Source organism: Nicotiana tabacum, chromosome 17 (genome assembly GCF_000715075.1).
Source record: "Nicotiana tabacum cultivar K326 chromosome 17, ASM71507v2, whole genome shotgun sequence".
NCBI classification, from domain to species: Eukaryota; Viridiplantae; Streptophyta; class Magnoliopsida; order Solanales; family Solanaceae; genus Nicotiana; species Nicotiana tabacum.
In genome coordinates, this window is record NC_134096.1 from 108,584,337 (window position 1) to 108,610,395 (window position 26,059).

General features: G+C 36.0%; 2 protein-coding genes across 4 annotated transcripts; both read right to left on the minus strand.

Moving 5' to 3' along the window:
* Positions 1-444: 444 nt before the first annotated feature.
* On the minus strand, positions 445-16,576 carry LOC107786170 (receptor-like serine/threonine-protein kinase SD1-8). Of its 3 annotated transcripts, XM_075234807.1 has the most exons (10): positions 10,953-16,573; positions 7,219-7,315; positions 4,476-4,756; positions 3,591-4,385; positions 2,586-2,729; positions 2,086-2,240; positions 1,776-1,992; positions 1,420-1,654; positions 1,179-1,329; positions 445-1,067 (listed from the first exon to the last, which is right to left on the minus strand). In XM_075234807.1, coding segments are annotated over exons 2-10 (2,277 nt in total). In that variant the 5' UTR covers positions 7,221-7,315; positions 10,953-16,573; the 3' UTR covers positions 445-770. The 3 variants fall into 3 exon arrangements, with proteins under 3 accessions (XP_075090908.1, XP_075090906.1, XP_075090907.1); XM_075234805.1 differs by having other exon boundaries at positions 3,591-4,756; positions 10,953-16,576; XM_075234806.1 differs by lacking the exon at positions 10,953-16,573 and adding an exon at positions 8,032-9,713 and having other exon boundaries at positions 3,591-4,756.
* A 1,385-nt stretch (positions 16,577-17,961) lies between these two features.
* On the minus strand, positions 17,962-24,898 carry LOC107786168 (receptor-like serine/threonine-protein kinase SD1-8). Its single transcript, XM_016607620.2, has 7 exons — positions 23,404-24,898; positions 19,776-19,934; positions 19,503-19,693; positions 19,201-19,411; positions 18,864-19,101; positions 18,631-18,781; positions 17,962-18,549 (listed from the first exon to the last, which is right to left on the minus strand). The coding sequence occupies exons 1-7, from the start codon at positions 24,716-24,718 to the stop codon at positions 18,238-18,240; spliced, it is 2,577 nt and encodes an 858-aa protein (XP_016463106.1). The 5' UTR covers positions 24,719-24,898; the 3' UTR covers positions 17,962-18,237.
* Positions 24,899-26,059: the final 1,161 nt, after the last annotated feature.

Below are 26,059 nucleotides of genomic sequence, written 5' to 3' on the forward strand. Positions count from 1 at the left end.
GTTGCTTAGTTAGGTGTAGCATTTGGGTTATCACTACCCAACAATCAACCTCAACAATACCCTGGCCAGAGCCAAAACGGACCAAATAAGAAGAGAATACTAAAGTAGTAGACGCAATAGGAGTCTATAGATAGTATAAAAGAAGTCGATTATTTATTTTACCATTATTTGTTCAGACGTTGTCCCTCCGGGGCCATCCCATAAAAAGATTTTTTTTTCAACGTTTGCTTAAATATAGCTAACTACAAAGCATTGTTATTTATATAATTTGTGTAGTTTCTAAATACGTAAATAGAAAATTATACACCATTTGAATCCAATATCTCCAGGTACCATAAATATCAAATTCAATGATGTTATAGATTATGTTAATAGCAACCGCATTAATAACCAAATAATCAAGATCCTGTTTGATAGGGTGCTTGTAATTCATTAAGCAAATTTGGTGCCTCTTGAAAAGACGAAATATATAGAATAACTATAATGTCTTGCATTGCATGAAGTCACTCAAAACTCAACAAGATACATAAATTCTAAGTTAGAAAAGGTCATATAAAGGGTGATAAATGATCCTTTTCTTAGCAACAGTAATTTCCCTAGAATTCCCACTTGCAAGCTCCAAAAATTAAGCTTCTTGGGTTGTTTGCCAGCAGGAATGCCATTTTCATAGTTTCAAGTTATACTAGTAAGCGGAATAAGAAAAAAGACTTGAGACCTACTTACATTAACTGAGTTTGTTCTCTGTGCATTTGTTTCTTGAAATTAGGTCATCATGATCTTCCAGTGAGTTCAGTAATAGTTACCCCATTCACACTGTCGCGACTCCTGAAACTGTTACTCCACTCTCTAGGGATGTAAGGTTCCACTGGCACACAATTTAACCTTGAAGTTTCATTCTGTTCTAGTATGGAAAACACCTGAACCATTGAAGGTCTGTCTTGGACACGTCGTTGACAACACAAGAGCCCAACAAGGATGCATTGTAAAACTTCATTCCTATTGCCTGATTGTTCTATCATTGGATCCAATAGTTCTATGGCCTTCCCTTCATTCCAAATTTTCCAAGCCTGATCATCGAAAGATCATACATGTACAATGTTTTAGCACAAGGTGCAACTTTTGTGTAACCAATTTAAGAAAGTGAAATAGTAACCATAACCAGGGGATAATATACTTACATAGCCTACTAGACCAATATCATAGCCTGGGTGGTGATAACCCCAATTCTTTTGGCCACTGACAATCTCCAATGCCAAAATTCCAAAGCTAAACACATCTGATTTTGTTGAATAATGTCCATCTTCTAAGTATTCAGGTGGCATATAACCACTGCAGCCACAACAAAAAAACATCAGGAAAAAAAATTCTAAAATGTACATAAACGTGTACTCTTAATAATAATGAGTGATATCTACTTACCGTGTTCCAACTACATACTGAGTCTTTTCTTCAACATCATCTTCAAAAGCCCTTGACAACCCAAAGTCAGATATTTTGGGTGTCATCTCTCTGTCTAGCAAGACATTGCTAGCTTTTAAGTCTCGGTGGATTATTGTCAACCTCGAATCATGATGCAAGTAAACTAATCCTTTTGCAATTCCTTTAATAATGTTAAAGCGCATTGGCCATGTTACTGTACCCCTTCTTGCAGAATCTGGACATGATACAAGCAAACAGTTACTCGGACTGTCACAAATTTATGTCCTTTATGTTTTTTACAATTCAAAATAATAAAGAAAAAATGTGCAACAGAACTGTTATTTAAGCTGTCATACCAAATATGACCTTGTCGAGGCTATTATTGGCCATGAACTCATAGACCAGGAACTTTTCGTTTCCATGAATGCAGTATCCCAATAACTTGGTTAGGTTACGATGCTGAAGCTTTGCTATTAATTTGACTTCATTCTCAAACTCCTTATCTCCTCGTTCTTGACGTGAAGTCACTTCCTGCTTCTTCACTGCTATTTCTTCTCCAGTATCTAATACACCCTACAGATTAAGTATGTGTATTAAATTTCTGCCATGATTTGTCTTAGTTACTGTAAATTTGCATGTCCATGCTTGTTGAAAAGAAATAATAACCTTATAAACATTGCCAAATCCACCATTCCCTATCTTATTAGACAGCGAGAAATTGTTAGTGGCTGCAGATAGAGCACTGTAATCATATGCAATGACATCTGCGCCCTGCAGCAAAGCTTCTACAGAGTTTCCAGGCTGATTAATTTGTGGTTCATCTGTTCAGAAAAAGATATTCTTTTGAGAAAATAAATTAATTAGACAATTATGGAAGTGAATCATACCTTACTAGAGGTTGCACAATAGCTAGCTTACAGGGTCATGTGTTTGCTAATGCCCAAAAAAAAAAAAAAAAAAAAACTACTCTAGTTAGCGGCCTGGGGGGGTACAAGGAACTTCTTTTCATTGCTAATGTCTGTGTTCATTCTTTCCCATGTCAAGAATTAAACATCAAGAGTTAAAGGAATTTTTCTTCAAGAATAGTGTTTGAGTGAAACTAAGCTTGGGCTGTAATGAAGAACTATGAAAATAATATAAAAGCGGCAAAAGGTGAGTCTTCTTACCTAGCACATCTGTCTTTGTTGCATGACGCCGGACCTGATAATGTAGAGACAAGATAAGAAGTGCCAGCATTGAGGTTAAAGAAACACATATTATCCATTTCGTTTTCATTTTCCTTTTCCTTTTCCCATGGGCAACAGCTGCTTCTGTTCATACGAAAGAAGTGTTAATTGTTTCTTTTTCATGAAATCAGACTTCAGCATTAGCAATTTAAGCAGCAAACTTGAAGGGATTTCTTCAGGTATTTGTTTATTCTGTGAGTACAAAGTTAAAAGATTTTGTAATGAGAAAGACCAGCTGCATTCAGGTTGGTTTCATCTTTTGCTAGATTGTGTAGCAGTTAAGTCGACAACATTCAGTAAAATGCTTCAAACATACCTATTGTTTCAAGATAACATGGAGATGCCTATCCATCTTCAAAACTTAGATTGAAAATAGCTAAAATATAACAGTTAATCTAGTACTTGTTAATATGGGGAATTCTATTAATGAATGTGTGTGCGCCAACAACTAACTTACACAACTATTTCACCCTTCAAATGTCATTTATGCACGCGTAATTTTGCACCATACTAATAGCATGTTTGGTCAAGCTTCTAAAATCTGCTTATTTTGAGAAGTGTTTTTTTTCAAAAGTGCTTTTCAAAAAAGTACTTTTGGTGAGAATCGGTTTGTGTTTGGCTAATTAATTAGAAAAGCACTTTTGAGCAGCAAGTAGTGTTTGGCCAAACTTTTGAAAACTGCTTCTAAGTGTATTTTTTCTCAAAAGTGCTTCTCAAAAAAGTGCTTTTGGAGAGAAGCTACATTTTTCTGCTTCTCAAAATCTGCTTCTGCTTCTCCTCAAAAGTACTTTTTTTCCTTCTAAAAGCTTGGCCAAACACCTCTGTTTTAAAAAAGCACTTTTGGCCCAAAAACATCTTGGCCAAACAGGCTATAATAATAATTAATGCATTGACACAGTATCGTATCATAAGTAGGTAATCATAGAACTTGTCAATAATTTTTACCTAGTCTTCCGTGTGTCATCCGTATATAGATGTCATTCCCAGCTTTTTCCGAACGTCTCATATCAAGTAAATCTCCCAACCAAACGAAACATTTGCTGCCATTTCTGTTGATATTGATGTTAGTATAAGCCATGCACGATCTTTCATTCAAGCATTTCTCTCCACACTCCTTGGGGGACAACATTCCCCAGTAAGTTGCATTATCAGGCAACTTCAGTCCAGTATTCTTCACAAACACATCTTTATCAGTATAATTAAGAGGAGTCATTCTCCTACATCCGTTGGTATAATCCATCTTGTCCCAGTCATCTGGTGACGTAGCCGTGAAACCATCAGGACACCGGCAGGATGGATTCTCAACGAAACAAACTCCATAAGGCCCACAAGTCCTATAATTGTCACATATGTCCTTATTCAGGACCTTCACTTGAATCCAGCCAGTGGCATTTGTCCATTTCAGGAACTGTATCTTGCCCTCTGGATTCAGTGACAGTTTCAATCTGCTGTCGTTCTTGGCTTCAAATGTAACATAAAATGCACCAGTTTTGGAGTTAAATACTGGTCTGAGTACCAGGTCGTCCATGAGGGCATCACCGCCACTGAATATTTGTCCATCCCAAGGACCCCACCTTGAAGCTCTTTGCTGTTTTTTCTCAAGAACTAGTTGGAGTGACTGACCTGACTCACCTGACTCTAACCTGAAGAAATACTCACCAGGAGCTGGATCATCACTTGTCCTCCAGGAATTCATGGCTGGGTTAAGACCAGTTTTCGGGTCCCAACCAAGCTTCATTCCTGGTAACAATGTATCGACAGGATAATCAAAGCTTTGCCACAGGTACTCTCCTGCTGAAAGATTGATAGAATCTCGAAACACAAGATTACCTGAATCTAGGAGCTGCAAAACTGGCCAGAGAACAATCTGTTTTGGCGTATAAATCCGTACCTTCTTTCCTGTATCATCTTGGAGAAAAATGAATCCTTGTGCATTGAATACAAGCCTTGCACCATGTCCAAGTGGATTCAATCTATTGCCAACCCATATTATACCAGACTCTATACTCTTGTACCACAATCCCAGGTACCTTGTGTGTCGAGATGGTGTAGTAGAACCAAAAAATCCCATTTCAAATCTTTGGTTGGACGAAACTAATGTCTTGCCATCCCTGAGGATTTGATATAGGAACAAAGTATCACTTGCAGCAACACAACATGCATATGAGGTTATGGAGATATGCAGAAGACAGATAGTGAATAGACAAGAAAGTATGGAAGCCATTGCTTTCTTGCCCAGACAGGAGAGAGCTAAGGAAATCAAAGGTTTTTATTCAAGTTAAGCTTCTAGGTTAGCTTTTACATGGAAAAGTACTGAGAGTTCAATGTTAAATAGGCTTCTACAAGAGAAAGTGATTTACGTTTTTAGCTATGTGGCATGTGTTTCATCTTTGTGATAGCCAGGTGTAGAATAAAAGCATTTAGGAGACAGTGGTAGAAAATTTAGACCTTAGCCTAGAAATAGGAAAAATTTAAAAGGGACTACATAAGCAGATATATCAGAATGGCTCATGGTGTTCTTTTCTTTTATTCAAGGAAGAGAATCAACATGTATCCTGAAATCTTCAAGAGCACAAATTGGCGTTAAGGTAAATGATCAGCTGATGTTAGATAAAAAGCTGTGTTGCTAATTAAAATGAAGATATAACAAAGAGCTAGAGCAAAAGTTAAAAGGTTAGTTCTTGAGGGCAAGTTGAAATGCATATGAGCCTTGTTGTTTTCTCAATCTTTTTACTTAAGAGGAAGGACAAAAAAAAAGACTAGGATTTGTGTCAGCATTAACTGAAAGATCAGTCACAATTTAATTTATGCAAATCTACTCTTTTATCTCAAATATAACATTTAAACGACTATGTATTACTTGGTTATATTTTCACGGAATATGCTTCTGCAGTCTTGTTTAGAGAACACCGGAATATAATTCATGGTTTAAACTATTTTTAGCTAACATAAATAAAATTTTCCACTAAAAAAAATGAGTTCAATATCATCTGGTTCAGTTTTTGAGAAAACACAGTTTCATCCAAGGCTCCTGAACTCTTCATTAAAACCTTGTCTTGATGATTTGTTTGAGAGATAACTTTGTCATTAATGCATATTTCAGAGGCCAAAGTCATATCCTTCCCCTATAGGAAAAGTTAAAACTTCCTAGTTAATTTGTGGAAATCCACTCTCCATCTTAAATAAAACATTTAGACGACTGTCTATTACTTGACTATATTTTCACGGAATATGCTTCTAAAGTCTTGGTTAGAGAACACCGGAATATCCGTCATGGTTCAAACTTTTGTTAGCTCTAACATAAATAAAATTTTCCACTAAATGAAAAGAGTTCATTTTCATCTGGTTGAGTTTTCTCCAGACACATCTGCAAATGGAACCTCTTTTGAGAAAACATAGTTACATCCAAGGCTCTTTAACTCTTTAGTGAAATCTGGTTTGAAGATTTGTTTTGAGAGATAATCCTGTCATTAATGCATACTTCAGAGTCCAAAGATATTTCCTGCCCCTTTAGGAAAAGTTAACTATAAGTCACATAAGAAACGTAACTGACACTACTGGTTTTGACCTATGTAAATTATGAGTGTTTGCCTTGCAAAAGAACATAGTCTATTACGTATCTGTTTAGGAAGACCATGCATAACCTTGAAACAACTCCAAAAAGGTAAAGAAATTTAGGAGATAAGTCGCAATAATTGCGACTGAACCAGTTCTCAATCATGTTTGTTATTTCAACTTGACGAATTTCTAAGTTTTAACGAAGATGAGGCAGCTCATTTCCTTCTTTATTTATTCCTCCATCCTCTTCAATGTTATAACTAAGTGTTGTACAAATCAATCTAATCCACAACTAATTTAAACTTGAGGCATGGATTATTGCATGTCATAACGTCCTTCCTGTTACATAGTACAACTCCCTTATAATGGACAGCACTTCTTCATCAAGGGAAGTACTTTCGTTAGTCGATGTTTTGAAAGTATTGGGTAATCATATTTGCTCAACTTTGAATCGTGAACAAGATTAGACTACCTAAGCATGCAATCAGAGAATGGTAATAATTGTTCCTTAGCATAATATAGGATCCAGAGGAAGGGTAACCTTTTACCTAAAATGAAATCTTTCCTTACTGAGCTAGTCTGTTTAGGAAATCTGTTCAATTCATGTTTACTGCAAACTATACTAAGATCTAGACATCTTAGCCTCCATATATGGTTGTATCAGTGGATGCTGAATATATCTTCACGGTTGAAGCCTCAGCAGAAAACACATCTTTAGGTTGTGGCAGCTGTGCATTTTCATTATTTATCATTGAAACTGCAGAACTTATTGCTTGTCTATCCTCTACTTATATACATATTATAACTTCACTCACTAGGAAAGACTCATGCAAAGAATTATTTAGGAATTCAAGAGTATTCTCATCCTCAAGCTTATTTTGCTTGAAAGAAATGCAATTTAGATAAAATAAGTAAAATCAGAACAGAAGTTAACTGCAAAGCAAATAAGAAATGCAATTTAGATAAAATAAGTAAAATCAGAAAGGAAGTTAACTGCACCATATTGTCTACTTACATGTCCTATAAGGTTGTAGAATGCTTAGTTGATGAAAACTCGCATTCATCTGCCCAGCTATTACCTCCAATGCTAGGACACCGAAGCTAAACCCACACTGAAAAATTGATCACATTTGAAATTTCAAGGGGACATATAACCACTGCATTTTAACAAAACATGATCATGTATTGATATTGAAATGAGAAAGCAGAAGAAGTTAAAAAGAGTAACTATATCACAATGACTCTCATTGTCGGAAGCTCTTTCTGTTTGTTCCCAAAAATTCTAGATATGTCAAAGTCTTAAATTTTGGGTTTCGCTTCACTATTTAGTACAATATTTGCTAGTCTTAAAATCCTCGGGATAATTTTCAACCTCGAGTGTTGGTGAAGTTAAGAAACCCTCATGCAATTCCCAGAACGATTCAGAAACGTCTAATCCAGTAAAGAGAACCATGAAAAACAGTACAGACATGCCAATGGTGAGCAAAGGATACTAAGCTTCTCCCTCTGGCCTTTACACTTGAATCTAGCTTTTCCAATAGGCCAAGCAAATATAGAAATGAGATCTCAAGCAAAAAAATCGAAAGTTGAATATTTTTGTTCTTAAGTTTAAACTTTCACAGTTATTAATATGGTATTCATTACATGCAAGGAAATTACATTTCATGACTAGCCCAAGTAAAGAGATCAGAAGACAGAAATAGTGGTTGAATTACATAAATAGTCCAACTCCATCAGTCAATAGGACATGTATGTTATTCCTCAAGTGATTCATACGATAAAACAATTTTCCAAGGCACACTACATACTGACTGGTGGCTGCCATTACCATGAGGATTGATTATAGCATATTCCATAATCCAAAGAGGCTCATTTTCTCAAACATGCTGATTTACAATCCAAAATACTACATCATCTAGTAACTTCAGCCCAGTAAGCTTCAAAAGGCCATCTCTATCACTACAATACAGTAATATCTCCTCATTAAACCTCCTGACAAGTCGAACAATAGCCAGTCATGAGTCAAGCGTGTGGAGATTGGGGTGAAAATCTGGAATTTCAGAATAACAATTTCAATGAGGTCCACTACATACCATATTAGATTACAATAATCTTTTGAGCTTTACCATTATGGTCCACTCTGTACTCCAATTTTAGTACTGAATTTACTACAACTTCTGTTACCATCATTCCCAGGACCTTAATGATGTTTTAACTTCAATATCACACGCGGGGGAGGGGGAGGGGGAGTTTGTGTGGTGTTTCGCTTGCACAGATTATAGAACGACCTGGTTCTTCTATGTGTTCCTTATACTACTATTGCGGAATAATAAATGCAGAATTTAAAGAACACAAGTATTTTACGTGGAAAACACCTGGCTCAAAAGGTGAAAAAACCACGACCTACTTCCCAGTAGGATTTTTCCAACTCCCCACTAAATCAGTGAGCCAAAAACTGTATTTACAAAATACTTTTGTAAGCCTAGGATTAACTCTAATCCCGTTGTGGCAACCAGCCTCTAACTGCTGCAACAACTTCGAGTTAACTCTAATTTGAATACTCTGAGTACTTATTACAATTGCCTCTAGATAAAGCTGAAAGGTACAATATGAAAACACCTACTACAATTGAACTAGAATAAAAGACGGACACTTGGAGCTAGTTCTTCTATCTGGTTCATGTAGCTTCAGGTTCGCACACTTGAATCACACACGAACTGCTTGCAAAATGCCTTGCTATTTTGCTCTCAATTCACGCTTAACTTCTGCTTTTGTGCGTCACATGTAGAATGAGAACATCCTGCGATTTATAGAGTTAGTAGAGTAGAAAACAACTAGAGTTCTAATGCTACTCTTCCTTGGTGGAAGAGTTCTAGTTAATCTCAACTCCTAACTCTTTCCTTATCTTGGATAATGTTCTCGTTGAGTAAGGAGTCCTTCTCCTTATCAATTATGCAATCTTTTCGATCAGGAGATATCTATTATTATGCCAGATTTCGTTTATCTCCTGCATGTGCATCTCACGTGCTTTGAATCTGTCCGTGTCTATGCCTACCAGTAATGGACCTGGTTCATCCCTGAGTTTCTTTGTCAATCTTCAAAACTATCCTTTATTTGGGCCAACAAATTCTCCCTTTTTGTTGATGACAAACTCTGTGCTTCCATAAGCTTAGGGCCTATTTCAACTTATCCCAACATCAACACAATGTTAGAATAATTTTCACTTATCATCAAGGACCAGGTTCATTAGGTTATAAACATCACTGTTCAAAATGTAAAGCACAACCTTATTCCCCCTTTTGGCATCATCGAAAAGTTGCATAAAAAATGTGAGATAACTAGATTTTAAATCTTACTCATGGCCACTGGGGCTACTTCAAATGCAATCATGGATTAATCATCATAGATCAAGCTAAGAATTTTAATCATCAAAGAAATATAAACAAACAGTTAAAGCAAAAACAGTGAATTTCATTGATGATTGTTACGATTCTTCCACAAAGCATAAAAAAAATAAAAATACTGAAAACATGAGAAAACAAAAAAAATTCCAAACTGGATCAATGAAAGGTCTACACTAGGCTAGAAGTTTAAGGCTTGGAAGAACTGGGGGCTTGATTTTTTTTTTGGCTTGGAGAAGTTTCAGCATGTCTTGAAGAATTCTATCATTCTTCTCCTTTTCCCTTGCTAGTTCAGTTCTAAGAGCATCTCTCTCAGACTTTACCTCAGCCAACCTTTTCTTCAGCCTCTCAATCTCAGCATTTTTAGCCCTACTTTCTTGCACCAAGGCTCGTACCTTGCTATTCACTGGTACCTTCTTAGATGAACCAGGTTCTTTAAGAATGACATGGACTTCATCACAAGCAGGCAGCGTATTTACCCCAAAATGATCTTTGCTTGTACCAACCTCCCTTTCTTCTTTGGATTACAACTTTCAGTCACTCTCTCCAGTAGGTCTGCGAGGGTTTCCTGTTCAGATGAAACGGGTTCATCTATATTTTTTCCGAGTTGAACCAGCCCTTCAGCGGCTTCGCCAGACCCACTTCCCCCTGTTTTCTTTACACTCTCCTCTACTCCAGCTGATTTTTCTCCCCAAACAACCATTGCACCTATGTCTTTGGTTAAACTCACAGGAGTGGGTGAAGAATCAACCACTCTTTTACCATTTCCCCTCACAGCACTTCGAACACCCTTGCTCTCTTTTTCTTTTTTTCATTTTTACCACCAATTCCTCCAGACTCTGTAGTTTCAACATCTGCTATAGACCCTACCAGCACAAACCTAATCTCCAAATTTGTATCAACTTCAGAAATTGTCTCAGGAGTAACTTTAGGACCAGAAGATACATGTTCGGTTTCAGAAGAAATCGTTTCTTCCCCCTCAGTAGCAGATTTAAATGAGTCTTCAGATTTCTGAGGTTCCTGGACCTGGCTATCCTTCAATTGTTATCTAATTTCTTTGATAATGTGCTCCCTGCTATAGTCTTGCGCATCTTTACTCTTTTCTTAGAGGTTGGGGTGGTGGAAGGGATAATAGTGGGTATGGAAGTCTAATCAAACTGAATTTCAGTTTTGAAAAGACTTTGGAGTGTATCCCTAGAATCTAGGTACTTCAATTCGGTTGGGACTCTTTTGAACAGAACTGGTTCACTTATAACGGATAAGTCCAAAAGAAGTTTGGAATTAAGTAGGACTCTGCTCATGATCCAAATATTATTATTTCAAATTATGCAGAGTGTAGAAAACATACCGTGTTATCTTGATGAACCAGGTTCTTCACTGATAATTCTCTTGTGTAAGTCTAAATTTGCCAAAATAGAGAAAATATCATTAGAGATTAATGAGTCATTTTAACACATGGCACAAGAGTATACTATTGAAAGTATGAGTATGAGCAAAAATTAATCTAATTATGTACACATTTTCAGATTTTCTAACCAAAACCAACAAATTTTTTTTTCAATTTTTTTTGTTGTGAATTCTGAACTGATCTTTTTAGGTGATCTTAATCATCCCTAATTCTAACCAGTTCCTTTCAAAGTGATCTCTACTTAGGGATTTTGTGAAGATGTCGGCTATTTGCTTGTCAGTAGCACAAAATTCCACAGTGATCAACCATTTTTTATAGTTATCCCTCAAAAAGTGATGCCTAACATCTATGTGCTTAGTTCTCTTGTGATGAACCGGGTTCTTGGTCATATTAATTGTACTAGTGTTATCACAAAAAATAGGGATACAACCAACATCAATTCCAAAGTCCATTAATTATTGTTTGATCCACAACAATTGAGCACAACATAAAGCAGCAACAACACACTCAGCTCTAGCAGTAGATAAAGCCACTGAATTTTGCTTTTTGGTAGCCCAAGACACAAGACATGAGCTAAGAAAGTGTGTCATACCTGAGGTGCTCTTTCTATCCACAAGAAAACCTGCATAATCAGCATCAACATATCCCACAAGATTGAAATTATTACCTTTTGGATACCAAAGACAAAGATTAGTGGTGCCTTTTAGATATCTCAAAATTCTCTTGACAACAGTCAAGTGAGACTCCTTTGGATTTGCCCGAAATCTTGCACAAAGGCCTACACTGAAGACAATGTCAGGTCTACTTGCAGTGAGATACAACAATGAGTCAATCATTCCCCTATACAACTTCTGATCGACAGATAAACCAGGTTCATCTATATCCAACATTGTAGCTGTTGCAATAGGAGTGTCAATTTCTTTGGAATCTTCCATTTTAAACCTTTTTAGCAACTCTTTTACATACTTCTGTTGATGGATCATAGTTCCATTTTGATTTTATTTAATTTGTAAGCCTAAAAAGAAATTAAGCTCACCCATCATGCTCATTTCAAATTCACTCCTCATTAGTTTAGCAAATTCTTTACTTAACTTATCAGTAGTTGCTCCAAAGATTATATCATCAACATATATCTGCACTACCAAGAGATCTTTACTTTTTTCTTTCAAAAATAAAGTATTGTCAATTTTACCTCTCTTGTAGTCATGCTCAAGCAAAAATTTTGATAATCTTTCATACCATGCTCTTGGCGCCTGCTTGAGCCCATAAAGTACTTTGTCAAGTTTGTACACATGATCAGGACTCTCCTTGCTTTAAAACCCCGGAGGTTGCTTGACAAACACTTCTTCCTTTAGATAGCCATTGAGGAAGGCACTCTTGACATCCATCTGGTGGAGAGTGAATTCCATGTAAGCAGCAAAGACTATAAGGAGTCTTATTGCTTCCAACTTTGCAACTGGAGCAAAGGTTTCATCATAGTCTATGCCTTCCTCCTGGCTATATCCTTGAACCACCAATCCTGCCTTGTTCCTTGTAACAGTTCCATCTTCATCAAGTTTGTTTCTGAAGACCCATTTTGTGCCAATTACTGATCTGTCTAAGGGTCTTGGTACCGGATGCCAAACTTGACTCCTTTCAAATTGGTTGAGTTCATCATGCATTGCATTTACTCAGTCTGCATCTTGCAAAGCTTCAACAACATTTTTAGGTTCAATAAGAGATAAGAAAGCATCAAAAGCACAAAGATTCTTTAATGAAGATCTGGTTTTGATTCCAGAGGTTGGATCAGTAATTATGTTCTCAATGGGATGAGAACTTTGATACTTGTAAGGTTTCACAACCAACTGATTTCCCCTTGATGTTCCTTCATTGTTTTGCTGCTGCGGAACAAGTTCACGGACAGGTTCCGTTGAGGTTTGGGGATCATTTCCTCTTAGTTCTGTTCCCCTTGTCAGGTTGCCCTGGGTAGAAGGACCTGTTCCATCACTTGTTCCTTCTTCCAGTGCAGCTTTAGTCTGGGCTGTGGTTTCATTTAAGTTTCTTACCAGTCCAATTGCTTCATCATCATGTTCTTGTCTCTCAGAAAGAATGTTAGTTTCATCAAAAACCATATGAACACTTTCTTCAACACACATAGTTCTTTTGTTATTGACTTTATAGGCTTTGCTATGTGAAGAATATCCCAAGAATACTCCCTCATCACTTCTGGGTGAACTTGCCTATGGAGTCTTTACCATTGTTGTGCACAAAGCACTTGCATCCAAATACCCTAAGATGGGATATATTTGGTTTTATCCCTTTAAGTAACTCATAGGGAGTCTTCTCTACAAGAGGTCTAGTCATGCACCTATTTATGATGTAGCATGCAGTATTTACAGCTTCTGCCCTGAAGCTATGAGGCGGTTTACTAGAAAGAAGCATAGTCCTAGCCATATCTTCAAGTGTCTTATTCTTTCTTTCAACTACTCCATTTTGTTGTGGAGTCCTAGGAGCAGAAAAATTATGATCTATGCCATGCTCATCACAAAATTCAGCAAATTTAGCATTTTCAAATTCAGTGCCATGATCAGACCTAATTGATGCGAGTTTGATTACCTAGTTGTTTCTGAGTTTTTCTAACAAAAGAAGTGAACATGTCAAATGCTTCATCTTTAGATGTTAAGAACAATGTCCAGGTAAACCTAGAGTAATCATCAACAAGCACCATCACATATCTTTTACCACCTCTGCTTAATGTTCTCATTGGACCACAGAGATCCATATGGACCAGTTCCATCGTTCTAGTGGTACTTACCACTTTCTTGCATTTAAAAGAGGATCTTACCTGCTTCCCCCTTGCACAAGCCTCATAGACTTTGTCTTCCTTGAACTTGATGTTAGGCAGTCCTATCACCAAGTCCTTGGAGACTAATTTGTTGAGTTGACTCAGACTTGCATGTCCAAGTCTCTTGTGCCAAAGGAGGGGATCATTGTCCAACACACTTAAGCAAGTGAGTTCATTTTCTGACAGTGTGGACAGATGTACAATATATATATTGTTCACTCATTTTCCCTGCAAAACAATCTTGTTAGTGGTAAGATTAATCACAAAGCATTTTGTAGAGGTGAATGCTACCAAGTTACCTCTATCACACAGTTGTGATACACTAATTAGACTGTATTTTAGGCCGTCTATCAAATAGACATTCTCAATCGAGTGAGAGTCAGTCTTACCTATCTTACCAACCCCAATGATTTCACTTTTCTTCCCATTTTCAAAGGAGACATTACCTCATTTGAGGTCCTCAAGTGAAAGGAACTGGTTCTTGCTTCCTGTCATGTGCTTTGAGCAGCCACTATCCATGTACCATATTTGGCTGCTCCCCTTCACTTGGACCTGCAAAAGGAAATCAAGGGTTAGTCTTAGGAACCCAAACTAGTTTGGGTCCCTTTCTATAGGCAAAAGGATGAATCAAATTCTTTTTAGCCCAACCTGGAAGCCTATTTTTCCCTTGAACAAACGTTTTATTCTTTTGACTAGCCTTTTCTTTTGCAGTGCATTCACTTTTATAGTGACCAGTCTTACCATAGTGTGTGCAAATTTTGTTCTCAGGAAATGTGAGATACTTGCTTTTGGGATCCCATTTAGGTGGCAAATTCCCAAAGCCAATTCCTCTTCTATTACTACTGTGATGTTCATGTAGCCATGACAGTGCATCGGAGGACCTGTTCCATTTACAAGTTCTGTCTAGTTCATGCTTGACCTTGCCTCGATCCTCTGTCAAAATTCTTACCTGCTCATCCTTCTTATACAACTCATCTTTTAGTTTACCTACATTTTCTTCTAGAGTGAGTTGTGTGCAATCAGCTGTCTTCTTACTTGTTCCTAATTTTAGTTTTAAGTTTTCAGATCTAAGTTCTAGGACATTTGATTCAAATGCATTAACCTGGTTCGTTAGTGCAGTATTTTCACTTACAGTCTCACTAACTCTAAGTTCCAGGTTCTTACACTTTGCTTTTAAAATCACACATTCCTTAGACAGTTGTTTCTTTTCATTGTTTATATCCTCAGATTCATCAATGAAATCTAGAAGTAACTCAGATAGCCTTTCTTTAGACAAAAACTTAATCTTGTCTTTTAGATGGATTATACTTACTTCAGATTCCTCATCGGATTCTCCAATTGCCATAAGTGCTTGTTCATCTTCATCATCATCATCTGAGTCCTCATCTGAGCTTTATCCCCAAGCAGCAACCATAGCCTTTGTTGATCCTTTGTTCTTCTTGGGATGAACCTGTTCCTTCTTTCTGTTTCTTCGTTCAGCTCTTTCCTTCTTCCATTCAATTTCCCATTGAGAGAGTTTTTGATGTGGTGATCAGTCTTCCCACACTTGTAGCAGCCCTCATTAGTCTGTTTTTCAGGAACCATTGGTTTGTTGTAGCCTCCATTTGTTGAAGAACCCTTTCCTCTCATTAGGTATTTCTTGAAGTCCTTTGTGATCATAGCCATTTCATCATCTTCTAGATCAGAACCTTCAGTGATTCTGAGTGCCAGGCTCATTTCCTTCTTGGGTGCATCCATCTTCATGGGTTGCCTTCTAAGTTCATAAGCAATGAGATTTCCAATTAGCTCATCCAACCTAAGAGTGGCAAAGTTCTTTGATTCCTGAATAGCAGTGATTTTGCTCTCCCATGAGACTGGCAGAACCCTTGTCAAAATCTTCTCAACTTTGTCTTCTTCAAGAATAACCCTTCCAAGAGACTTAAGTTCATTTGTTAGTATGGTGAACCTTGTATACATCTCTTGGATGGTTTCTCCTTTCTTCATAGTGAAATTCTCATATTGAGAATATAGTAACGTTCCTCTGGACCTCTTCAACTTAGGTGTTCCTTCATGAGCCACTTGTAAAGTGTCCCAAATTTCCTTAGCAGTAGTACAGCTTTGAATTCTGTTATACTCGTCTGGACCAAGTCCACACACGAGCCATTTCTTGGCCTTAGCATTCTTCTCCCATTTCCTTGAGTCGTCAGCAGTGCAGTCAGCTCTTGTTTTTGGCACCTCTTCTCCTTCGGCATTTATCTTCATGGTAGTCAATGGACCATCTGTGACAATGTCCCATAGCTCATAGTCTTCTCCTATTATGTGGTCTCTCATTCTGTTTTTCCACTAGGAGTAGTACTGGCCATTGAAGAGTGGTGGCCTAGCAGTGGATTGCCCTTCCCAGTTTCCAGGTGGTGCACTCATCTTGATCTTCTCCTAAGGTGTTAACCTCTTAAAGGATAACCTGCTCTGATACCAATTGATGTTTTAACTTCAATACCACACAAGAGGGGGGTGATTTGTGTGGTGTCCAATTTATCAATAGCCAGTCATGAGTCATGTGTGTGGAGATTGGGGTGAAAATCTGGAATTTGAGAATAACAATTTCAATGAGGTCCACTACATACCATATTAGATTACAATAATCTTTTGAGCTTTACCATTATGGTCCACTCTGTACTCCAATTTTAGTACTGAATTTACTACAACTTGTGTTACCATCATTCCCAAGACCTTAATGATGTTTTAACTTCAATATCACACGAGAGGGAGGGGGGAGGGGGGGATTTGTGTGGTGTCCAATTTTTCGCGTGCACAGATTATAGAAGTACCTGGTTCTTCTATGTGTTCCTTATACTATTGTTACGGAATAATAAATGCAGAATTTAAAGAACACAAGTATTTTACGTGGAAAATACCTGGCTCAAAAGGTGAAAAAATCACGACCTACTTCCCAGTAGGATTTTCCCAAACTCTCCACTAAATCACTAAGCCAAAAACTGCATTTACAAAATACTTTTGTAAACCTAGGATTAACTCTAATCCCGTTGTGGCAACCAGCCTCTAACTGCTGTGATAACTTCAAGTTAACTCTAACTTGAATACTCTGAGTACCTATTACAATTGCCTCTAGATAAAGCTGAAAGGTACAATATGAAAACACCTACTACAATTGAACTAGAATAAAAGACGGACACTTGGAGCTAGTTCTTCTATCTGGTTCATGTAGCTTCAGGTTCGCACACTTGAATCACGCACGAACTGCTTGCAAAATACTTTGCTATTTTGCTCTCAATTCACGTTTAACTTCTGCTTTTATGTGTCACGTGTAGAATGAGAACATCCTGCGATTTATAGAGTTAGTAGAGTAGAAAACAACTAGAGTTCTAATGCTACTCTTCCTTGGTGGAAGAGTTCTAGTTAATCTCAACTCCTAACTCCTTCCTTATCTTGGATAATGTTTTCGTTGAGTAAGGAGTCCTTCTCTTTATCAATTATGCAATCTTTTCAATTAGGAGATATCTATTATTATGCCAGATTTCGTTTATCTCCTGCATGTGCATCTCACGTGCTTTGAATCTGCCCATGTCTATGCCTACCAGTGATGGACCTAGTTCATCCCTGAGTTTCTTTGTCAATCTTCAAAATTATCCTTTACTTGGGCCAACACTTAATCTTCGAAAGAGAAACCGAAAAATAATTCTAAGACTGAAATTGTCTACATCTTTCAAAATGATAAAATATGAGGCCTCTTTTGATATCAGGTACCTAAGACATGTTTAAGTGATTTGTAAGACTCAGTTCTATATAACTAAGAATGCATTTTATACTTTAGTTGAGTAAATACAAAACTCATTCAGTGGTATGAGCAAGTGTTGGGCCTGAGTCCAACAAAAAGACCAGATTTGCTACACAAATCATTATGACATCCTTTTAGCTGAACTTGAAGTCAACTGGCCTTTTGTATTTTGTTACTTCTTGAGGTCTTTTCTTTTATTGGAGGTTTGCACGTTTTAGAACAATCATCACAATGTTACAGTGCAATAGGTCATAATGTAGATGCTGCTATCTTCATCGCAACCGTGTGGAAAGAAGAACCGTGTTGTTAAGAGGGATGTAATAGCAGGGAGATAAAACTTACAGCGAAGATGAAAACACAAACTATTCCCTCTGAATCACATCAATGATGGCACAGTAATTTACAGTGAACTTCAGAGATATGGAATAGGAATGATTAGACTTTTACATAGATGATGGAAAAACGCAGCTAGCTTTCTGAGATCACAATTGTATGTAATGAGAAAGAATACCTAATACTCTTTAGCTTCCACAAGACTTAACCAAAAACAAAAAAGAGAGGAAGTGTACAAGAGAAAATTGTGAACCTCTTGTAGTAATATACACTTTTGAGGAAGACAACATCAACTATCGGCCATCTATCATGGTAACTGTAACTTGATTGACAGTGCAAGTTTCTTCATAATTAGTTGAATGTGAATCAGAATCAACCGGTCTTCTGCCAAGGCAAAATCCTGGGGTTTTAGGCTGAGGAAGTGATGCGCTTTCGCTGCCTAACATCAAAACCACAGTAGCCATTTTTGGTCTATCTTCTGCTTGCTCCTGGACACACAACAGTCCAACTTGTATGCATCTCATTACTTCACACGGAGAAAACGTTTCTCCAACAGATGGATCCAGTAGCTCTGATCCTCTCCCTTCTTTCCATAGTTTCCACGCCTGCAGAATAAATTACTTTCTTTATCAGAAATGATAAACGCATTGCCAAGAATGAAGCTAACATATGATTGGTGAACTTACATGTCCAAGAAGGTTGAGTTGGTTATTTTGATAATAGAATCCTCTATTCTTCTTCCCGGTAACTATTTCTAGCACCAAAACCCCAAAGCTGAAAACATCAGATTTAACAGAGAAGAGGCCATCCATCGCATATTCTGGAGACATGTAACCACTGCATTAAAAGAGAAATGGATTAGAAGCAGTTTTTAAGGATTCTACGAATGGTGTGAAGAAATTATATGTTGTGTGCTTACTAGGTTCCAACTACTCTCTTTGTATTTCCTTCAGTCTCATCTCCGCCAAAAATTCTTGCCATGCCAAAATCTGATATTTTGGGGGTCAAATCCTTATCTAGGAGAATATTGCTTGCTTTAAGGTCTCTATGGATAATCCTAAATCTTGAATCTTGGTGAAGGTATAGAAGCCCCCGAGCAATCCCACAAATAATATTGAACCGCATTTGCCAGTCCAGCAGTAGGCATTTCTGTTTATCTGATGAGCATATTTGTAATGTGAGTCACAAATTACATAAGCCAGAGAATTATGTGAATCACTACTCTCATGACAACAATATAACAAAAAGATACTTACTGAACAAAATTGAATCTAAACTTTTATTTTCCAGGTATTCATAGATCAGCATCTTTTCTTCCATATCAACACAACAGCCAAGAAGCCGGACCAGATTCCTGTGCTGTAGCCTAGCAATCAATCTTAGCTCATTCTTAAATTCCTCTACTCCTTGGCCCGAATTCTTTGAGAGCCTTTTAACTGCTATTTCTTGACCTTCAACCAGAATTCCCTGATAAAAAATTAAAAAAAATCTTATTGAGTTCCTTGATCATCTTTTTTCTTTATTATACCAGTATGGTTACATATAACTGAGCATTTACCTTATAAACACAACCAAAACCACCTTGGCCTAACTTAGTTGCATGGGAGAAATTTTCTGTAGCCATAGCTAGGGTGCTGAAATCAAATAATGGCAATTCAAACTCTTCCGTTGCTGTTTCGCCAGAAAACTCTCTTTTACTTGGAATGATAGCTGCATTCACTAGAAGTTCTTGACTTCTTTCACTAATGCCTGGTTTGAATCATAAGAAACATTCATTAGCATTTCATATTAGACAATCTTATTAATTATGACATATTATGGTCTCCAATACCTTTGTTTTCAGACTTAGTTCGTATTGAACCTTGATATTTTCTTCTCTTTGATAAGAAGTAGAGTATTACTCCGAATAGCACAATAGCTATACCAACTGTAATCCCAGCAGCTATTACAACTCTCTTTGTCTTGCTTGATCCCACACCTCCACTTTCAGCTGAAATAAAAACTTTCCAAGTTAAATGCAGCTTAATTGATTTTTCCAAGAACTTTGTGGTATAATCAAAGAATCATTTTTGTTCTGTTTGAAAACCTATAGCTTCACAGAAATCACATTTCCTTCAGTAAGTTACAGTACAATGTTATACTTCATTTTATAAATAATTAAACAAAATCAGACAATGGCAAGTGTTTGAGTTTAAAAGACTACTGTTCAAATGATGTTAACAAATATTTTAGTGGTATAGATAACAACAAAGAAGGTTTGCGTAATCTTAAAAATATGACACAATTTCTCAAAACTACATCACACAGGTGCATGTGTCCACAACATAACTCAATGGATTTTTATTCAGATAGAAACAATGGAAACCGAAAACGAAATTGAACATCAACTTTTACATGAAAATGAAAGTGCATATTTTCAAAGCCATGTGTAAAGCATGTCTCATCTCATTGATAAGAAAGGAAAGTATCACGCGTCACCAAACTCAGAGGAGCGGCGGAGCCAAAATTTTACTTAAGGAGTGTCAAAATATATAAAAGAATATACCAGAGGAGTGTCAAAATATATAAAAGAATATACCAGGAAATTAAAGGTATATATATATATATATCTATATATATATATATATATATATATATATATATATATATAATAAAAAAAAATTATCACCCCTTTCTTTTTTTTATAAAGGGGTGTCATTTGACACCGCTTCCTATAAAAGTGGCTCAGCCACTGACCCAGAGTGGTCCAAGAAAACTCTCCAGAGCCCCACTCCAGAACCTCTTATTTCTTCTTGTTTATAAGGAAAAAATTATTCGTATTTTTCGGCACTGCTCCCGTTTGGACATAATTAAAAATATTATTTGTTCATAAAATTAGATCAGTTTTTAAAAAAAAAAAATTAAAGAAAATTTGTCAAGTTCCAAATATTAGTTTGGGCCAGTATTGGGTGAAATTTTTTTTAATTTCTTTCAAGTAAAATGCATGTCCAAACACAACTTTAACTTCCAAAATTATTTTTCAAATTCAACCAAATTTTGTCCAAACACTAACCAAGTCTAGCGATAGAGTAAAAGTGATATTTATGGTCACTGTCTCATTTCTTCTTTCCTTTTTCCATCAATTCACTTTATCTTTTTAACAAAACGAAATTATTATTCAATTATCTACTAGGACAGTAAAATATTAACATCCATCCACGACATTTTCTCGGTCAATTTAAGTAGTCTTTAGTCAATAAGGACTTGGTATTCAGTAGGCTCCACGAATTATTGCTGCTAGTAAAATCAATTTTTTTGTATTACACTAGGAAACATATGATTCTGATTCTTCTTTCTTTAAAAAGAAAAATGAAAAGCAACTGGGCTGGCCCAAAGGGAACTAAACTAAGTCAAAATCGTCGGCCATGTAACATTGGAGAATGGAGCCGAAACTATGGTAAATGTATGGGGCCCATCATACCGTCCAGGAATTTGCTTCTTCACCGTTTTATTTTAAACTTTTAATTAATAGGCAGGGCTTAGTAGCGTAGGGCCCACTTTATGTGGACCAATTAATGGAAAATAATTAGATATAAATAAACTTATTTCCCACCAAAATTTAAAAGTTTATGAATCCAAAAGGCAAAATGAAAGCAAAAAAGAAAAGGGGAGGATTATATTTTACTATTTCAGTATGTCATGCACCCATTTAAGAAGAAGGTATAAAAGAAAAAGCTAATGCAAATTTTGGTCACTTTTGAACTGTGTGGAAAAAGAAAATATTAGTAGAAGGAAGGAACATTTACAAAATTAGTGGCGGAAACACCCTTTTATTAAGGTTTGTCATCCGATCTTACTTCACAAAAGATTTTCCTTTATAGTGAGTAAATTCTTAAAGTCACCATAATTTCAGTCTCAAACATTTCAAAACTGAATTGTAATAATAGATCAACATTATTTGTACAAATATCTAAGTAGGAGATTAGAAATTGGGTGGCGATTACTTTTAGAGCCTTGAGATGCATGACTGTCTAACATATTCTTCAAATACTAACCATCCCTATCTAATCAAATGAGAAAAAGAAAGTCCAAATAGTAGATTAATATAAGTAGGTCCCTATTGAAAGCAATTTGAAGATAGGGTTGTTAAATATGGTTGGATTTTTATTCTTTTCGTTTTCAAAGTAGAACACGCAAAGAGGGGGAAAAAAAAGAAAATTATTAGATGTAAAACGTGCACACCACTAAGAATATATAGCCAATAGCTTTGAAAGTTGGTTGTTTATGAGTCTTTTTCAGGAGTTAATGTACTCAATAATCAATATATTACCTTCTTGGTTTTTCAAAGGTTGTATTGATAACAAGCAATTACATGAATTAGAAACGAACTTCAAACAGGCTATTATTTATTTATTTATTTTTTGAATCTAGTTGATTATATAAATTTTAGATCTCCTAAAGTAGGTAACAAGAAAGGGAACCAAGCACAGCAGACAACTATACCTATTGTTTAAAATAAAATCCTTAATTTATTTTCTGCATGAAGTTCTTGGTGGGGAGGGAATAGTAAAAAATTATTACCTCCCAAATGAACAAACAATAAGGTAATATATTTTTATAAAATTTCATCTAATTATTGCAGTCCATCTCTTCTTTGATCATGGGCTAATTTGATCAGCTTCTGAACTCGATCGGATAAAAGTTAAATTATAACTGCTATACGTTTTTTTCTTATTCACGAAATGGTTCTTAAAGAGCAAACAATTTCGGACAAATAAATTTGATCAAACTTGTTAACGCGACTTTAAATTGAAAGTTTGTCAGTTTAGGATGTAAAAGGTAGATTCAAAAGAAAAAAGATATGTATAGTGGGAATAATATGGAGAACAGCAAGTTTGCCAAATGAATGAACAAACAAATAAATAAATAAATAAATAAATAATCTTTTGCGTGAAATTAAAATTTCTATACTATTAACTTAACAGTTGCATATTTCCAATCATAGAAATACTTTCCAAACTTTTACAAAAGTTTCAAACTTTCACAAAAGTTTTCCTAAAATTTCATTACCCTTTTTATGTTAATTTTCGCTTTGAATTATTACTTTTTTGAATTATTATTATTAAAAAAAACAAATAAATAAATGAAAATTTTCAAATTTCCACCAGTCAACTATTCACTAACCCACCGGTGCTAACCGAGTCGACTCAACTCGTCCCCATCATCCAATATTTGATCCTCCCACAGAGAGGATCATAGATTAACTAATAATAAATTGTTAATCCTAAATTACTTAAAATTGATTGTACAAATTCTTTTTAATACGAGAAAATCTGTTGTACTATGATTTTCTTACTCTGATTGTCACTCTATCGTAATACTCCTCTTTATCTGAGTTAAAATGTTGTAATTAACAAAACATGAAATTGGAAACTAGAAACATCCAAATTAGACGAGGTCGTAGAAAAATGGGATCATACCTGCGTCAGAAGAAGCCACCCTAACGTAGAGAACTTGGCCACCTTCCGCCGCCGCATACTGCCGCATGTCAATAAGTTCGGTGCTCCAAATCACACAACCCGACCCGCTTCCACTAATATTTGAGTTAGTATACGCCGTGCAAGAACAATTTTTCCGACACATAGCTTCACATTCATCCAAATTCATGTTTTTATCCACAAAAGAGCTCGTTGTATCCGGCAATTTCATGTTCCTCAATATATTAAAACTATCAGTTTCACAATCCAATTTATGAAATCTCACACATCCATCAGACCCATCTCTCAAATCCCATGCCACTTGATTCTTAGGCTTAAATCCTACCATACATTTACAAACCGGCGAAAGATTTGTATCGCAAATTCCAGACATCCCACACTCTGTATAACCATCACATTGATCTTTCGGAGCATACCAAAATCTATTCCATATACTGTTTGTCGGAATCCACATGTATCTTTCAAGCACGTTATGATTCACCACCAACCTAGAATACAATGTCTTGTTATGTAACTCAAACATGTAATATATTTCATCTGATGTGAACTGAAATTCGAATGAAATAATCTCAGTAGGTTTCATTTCCGGTACCCCACTGAATCTAAGTCCATTCCAAGCACCACTCCTGTAGACAATTTCTTGTTTATTTGTTAAGAAAACTTCTGGTAATCCATTTGTGTTGATCTTGAAAGTGAAATCTCCAGGAGCTGGATCAGTTGCTGTTTTCCATGATGTTATGTTTCTGTTTAACCCACTTTTTGAGTCCCACCCAAGTTTCATCCCAGGTAATAAAGTGTCCGTTGGATAATCAAAGCTCTGCCACGTGTAATTCTGTTCTGTTTCATCGTTTTCTGGTCGAACGACAAGGTTCCCGGAGTCTAGGAGTTGAGCTACTGCGTTGTTTGCCGGAGTTTGATCGGAAGACCAGACGGAGTTCCTAGTTTGACCGTCGATGAGAAGAAGGGTGCCATTTTCGGTGAGTTTTAGGACAGAGGTAGGTGAGTTTGAGAGAGGGTTGTCTCTGTTTGCAACCCAGACAAAAGTCCTGTCTTGTGGTTCTTTGTACCAAATTCCGACATACCATTTGTCTGAATTGACACCGCCTGGATTGAAAAAGCCTAATTCAAAGAGTTGTCCGGAAGATACTAAGGTTTGGTCTTTGGTTAAAGGCTGTGTTGGGGTGATTGTATCAGTGGGTATGGCAAGAATTGGAACAAAAAATTGAGAAATCAAAAGGAAGAGCGAAAATTGGTGAAAGTAGTAGGAGTAGTATTCTTTGGTGTTAATGTTTCTCATTGTTGAATCAAAAGATGGGTTATTCTTTTGTTTTGGTGGGTAATTGAGGACATTAGGATAAGTGGGAGATGTTCGGCAATCTTGGCATTTGAGACATTTTTGTTGTTCGTGTTTGATAAGAAGAGGGAAAGATGGTATTTAGGTACCCATCCCCTCATTTGTACCCGCAAAACTTACACTAAGATTCTTTCCTCGGTCTTACTAAAGTCTTTCCTTGAAAATGAGAGGTCACAAAAACCATTCCACAATTCATGTTGTAAAGTTGAAAAAATGTAAAAAATAATTGGGATGATTATCGATAGGGTAAAGTAAAATATATATATATATATATATATTCAACCAAAGAATTGTTGTTGTCCCGTTGCTACTGTACATGTTATTTCCAAAAAGATTCATTGAGAACATAATTATATCTTAAATTTAAAAAATAAAATACTATGAATTGTAATATCATATACTTTATACTTTATTTAATAGTATATATAAAAGATGTTTATAGTAAAACTTGTCTATCTTTCCAAAATATTACCCATTGTTTCAAATTAGATGATGCTTTACTTTTTAGTTTATTCCAAAATAAATGACATATTTTTAAATTTAAAAATAATTTAACTTTAAACTCTTTTTTTTACCATTTTTATCCTTAATGAAAAGTTTTTATAACCACATTAATGTCATGACCTCACAAAGTTTTTAATCTTTAACCTTTTAAGACCATAAGTTTAAAAAGTCTTTTTTTTTTTCTTAAACTCTGTGTGGAGTCAAACTAGCTCTTCTAAATTGAAACGGATGGATTTAGAAAAGGATGGAGTAGTGTGATTCTTCTTTGGTGTAACGCCTACTTCGATGGATTGTGCAATGTCTTTGATATAGAATTTCGACCACGATTAAATAGTCGGTTAAGCCTATTAACATTCGAATTCTCCTTAATATATAAAAAAACACATCTTATACAATGATGGAAATAATTCAATACGATTATCCCTTCATCATTCAATCTTTACTCGCTTACTTTACAACATCTCTCTTAGCACTCGTGTATCGGTCAAATGTTAGTCTACTCTACTTAATTTCTGTGTATAAAGCTTTCGTTCAGGACTCATATAGTGCACACGCTTTCTTTAGTACACTTGGGATTCTAGTGAGGAGCAGCAGATTAAAGTCTCCTCCATAATAATCTTCTGATTATACTTAATAATAGTGTGGAAGTAAAAAAGTTGTGCTACTTCTAATTAAGTCTACCGCAAGAATTTCTCTAAAAGAATTACGGATGCTAGATCTACTCATCTCCGAAATTTAGATCTATAGGTTAGAATCAACACGTTAGCCATATACCAACAA

Coding starts and splice junctions, on each gene's coding strand:
- LOC107786168 (XM_016607620.2), bottom strand. CDS start 24,718: ATGAGAAACATTAACACCAAAGAATACTACTCCTACTACTTTCACCAA. Junction 19,694..19,775: donor AACTAAGTCTGAAAACAAAG/GTATTGGAGACC, acceptor GATTCAAACCAG/GCATTAGTGAAAGAAGTCAA. Junction 19,102..19,200: donor TTTAGATTCAATTTTGTTCA/GTAAGTATCTTT, acceptor TATGCTCATCAG/ATAAACAGAAATGCCTACTG.
- LOC107786170 (XM_075234805.1), bottom strand. Junction 1,655..1,775: donor CCTCGACAAGGTCATATTTG/GTATGACAGCTT, acceptor TATCATGTCCAG/ATTCTGCAAGAAGGGGTACA. Junction 1,068..1,178: donor ATATTGGTCTAGTAGGCTAT/GTAAGTATATTA, acceptor TTCGATGATCAG/GCTTGGAAAATTTGGAATGA.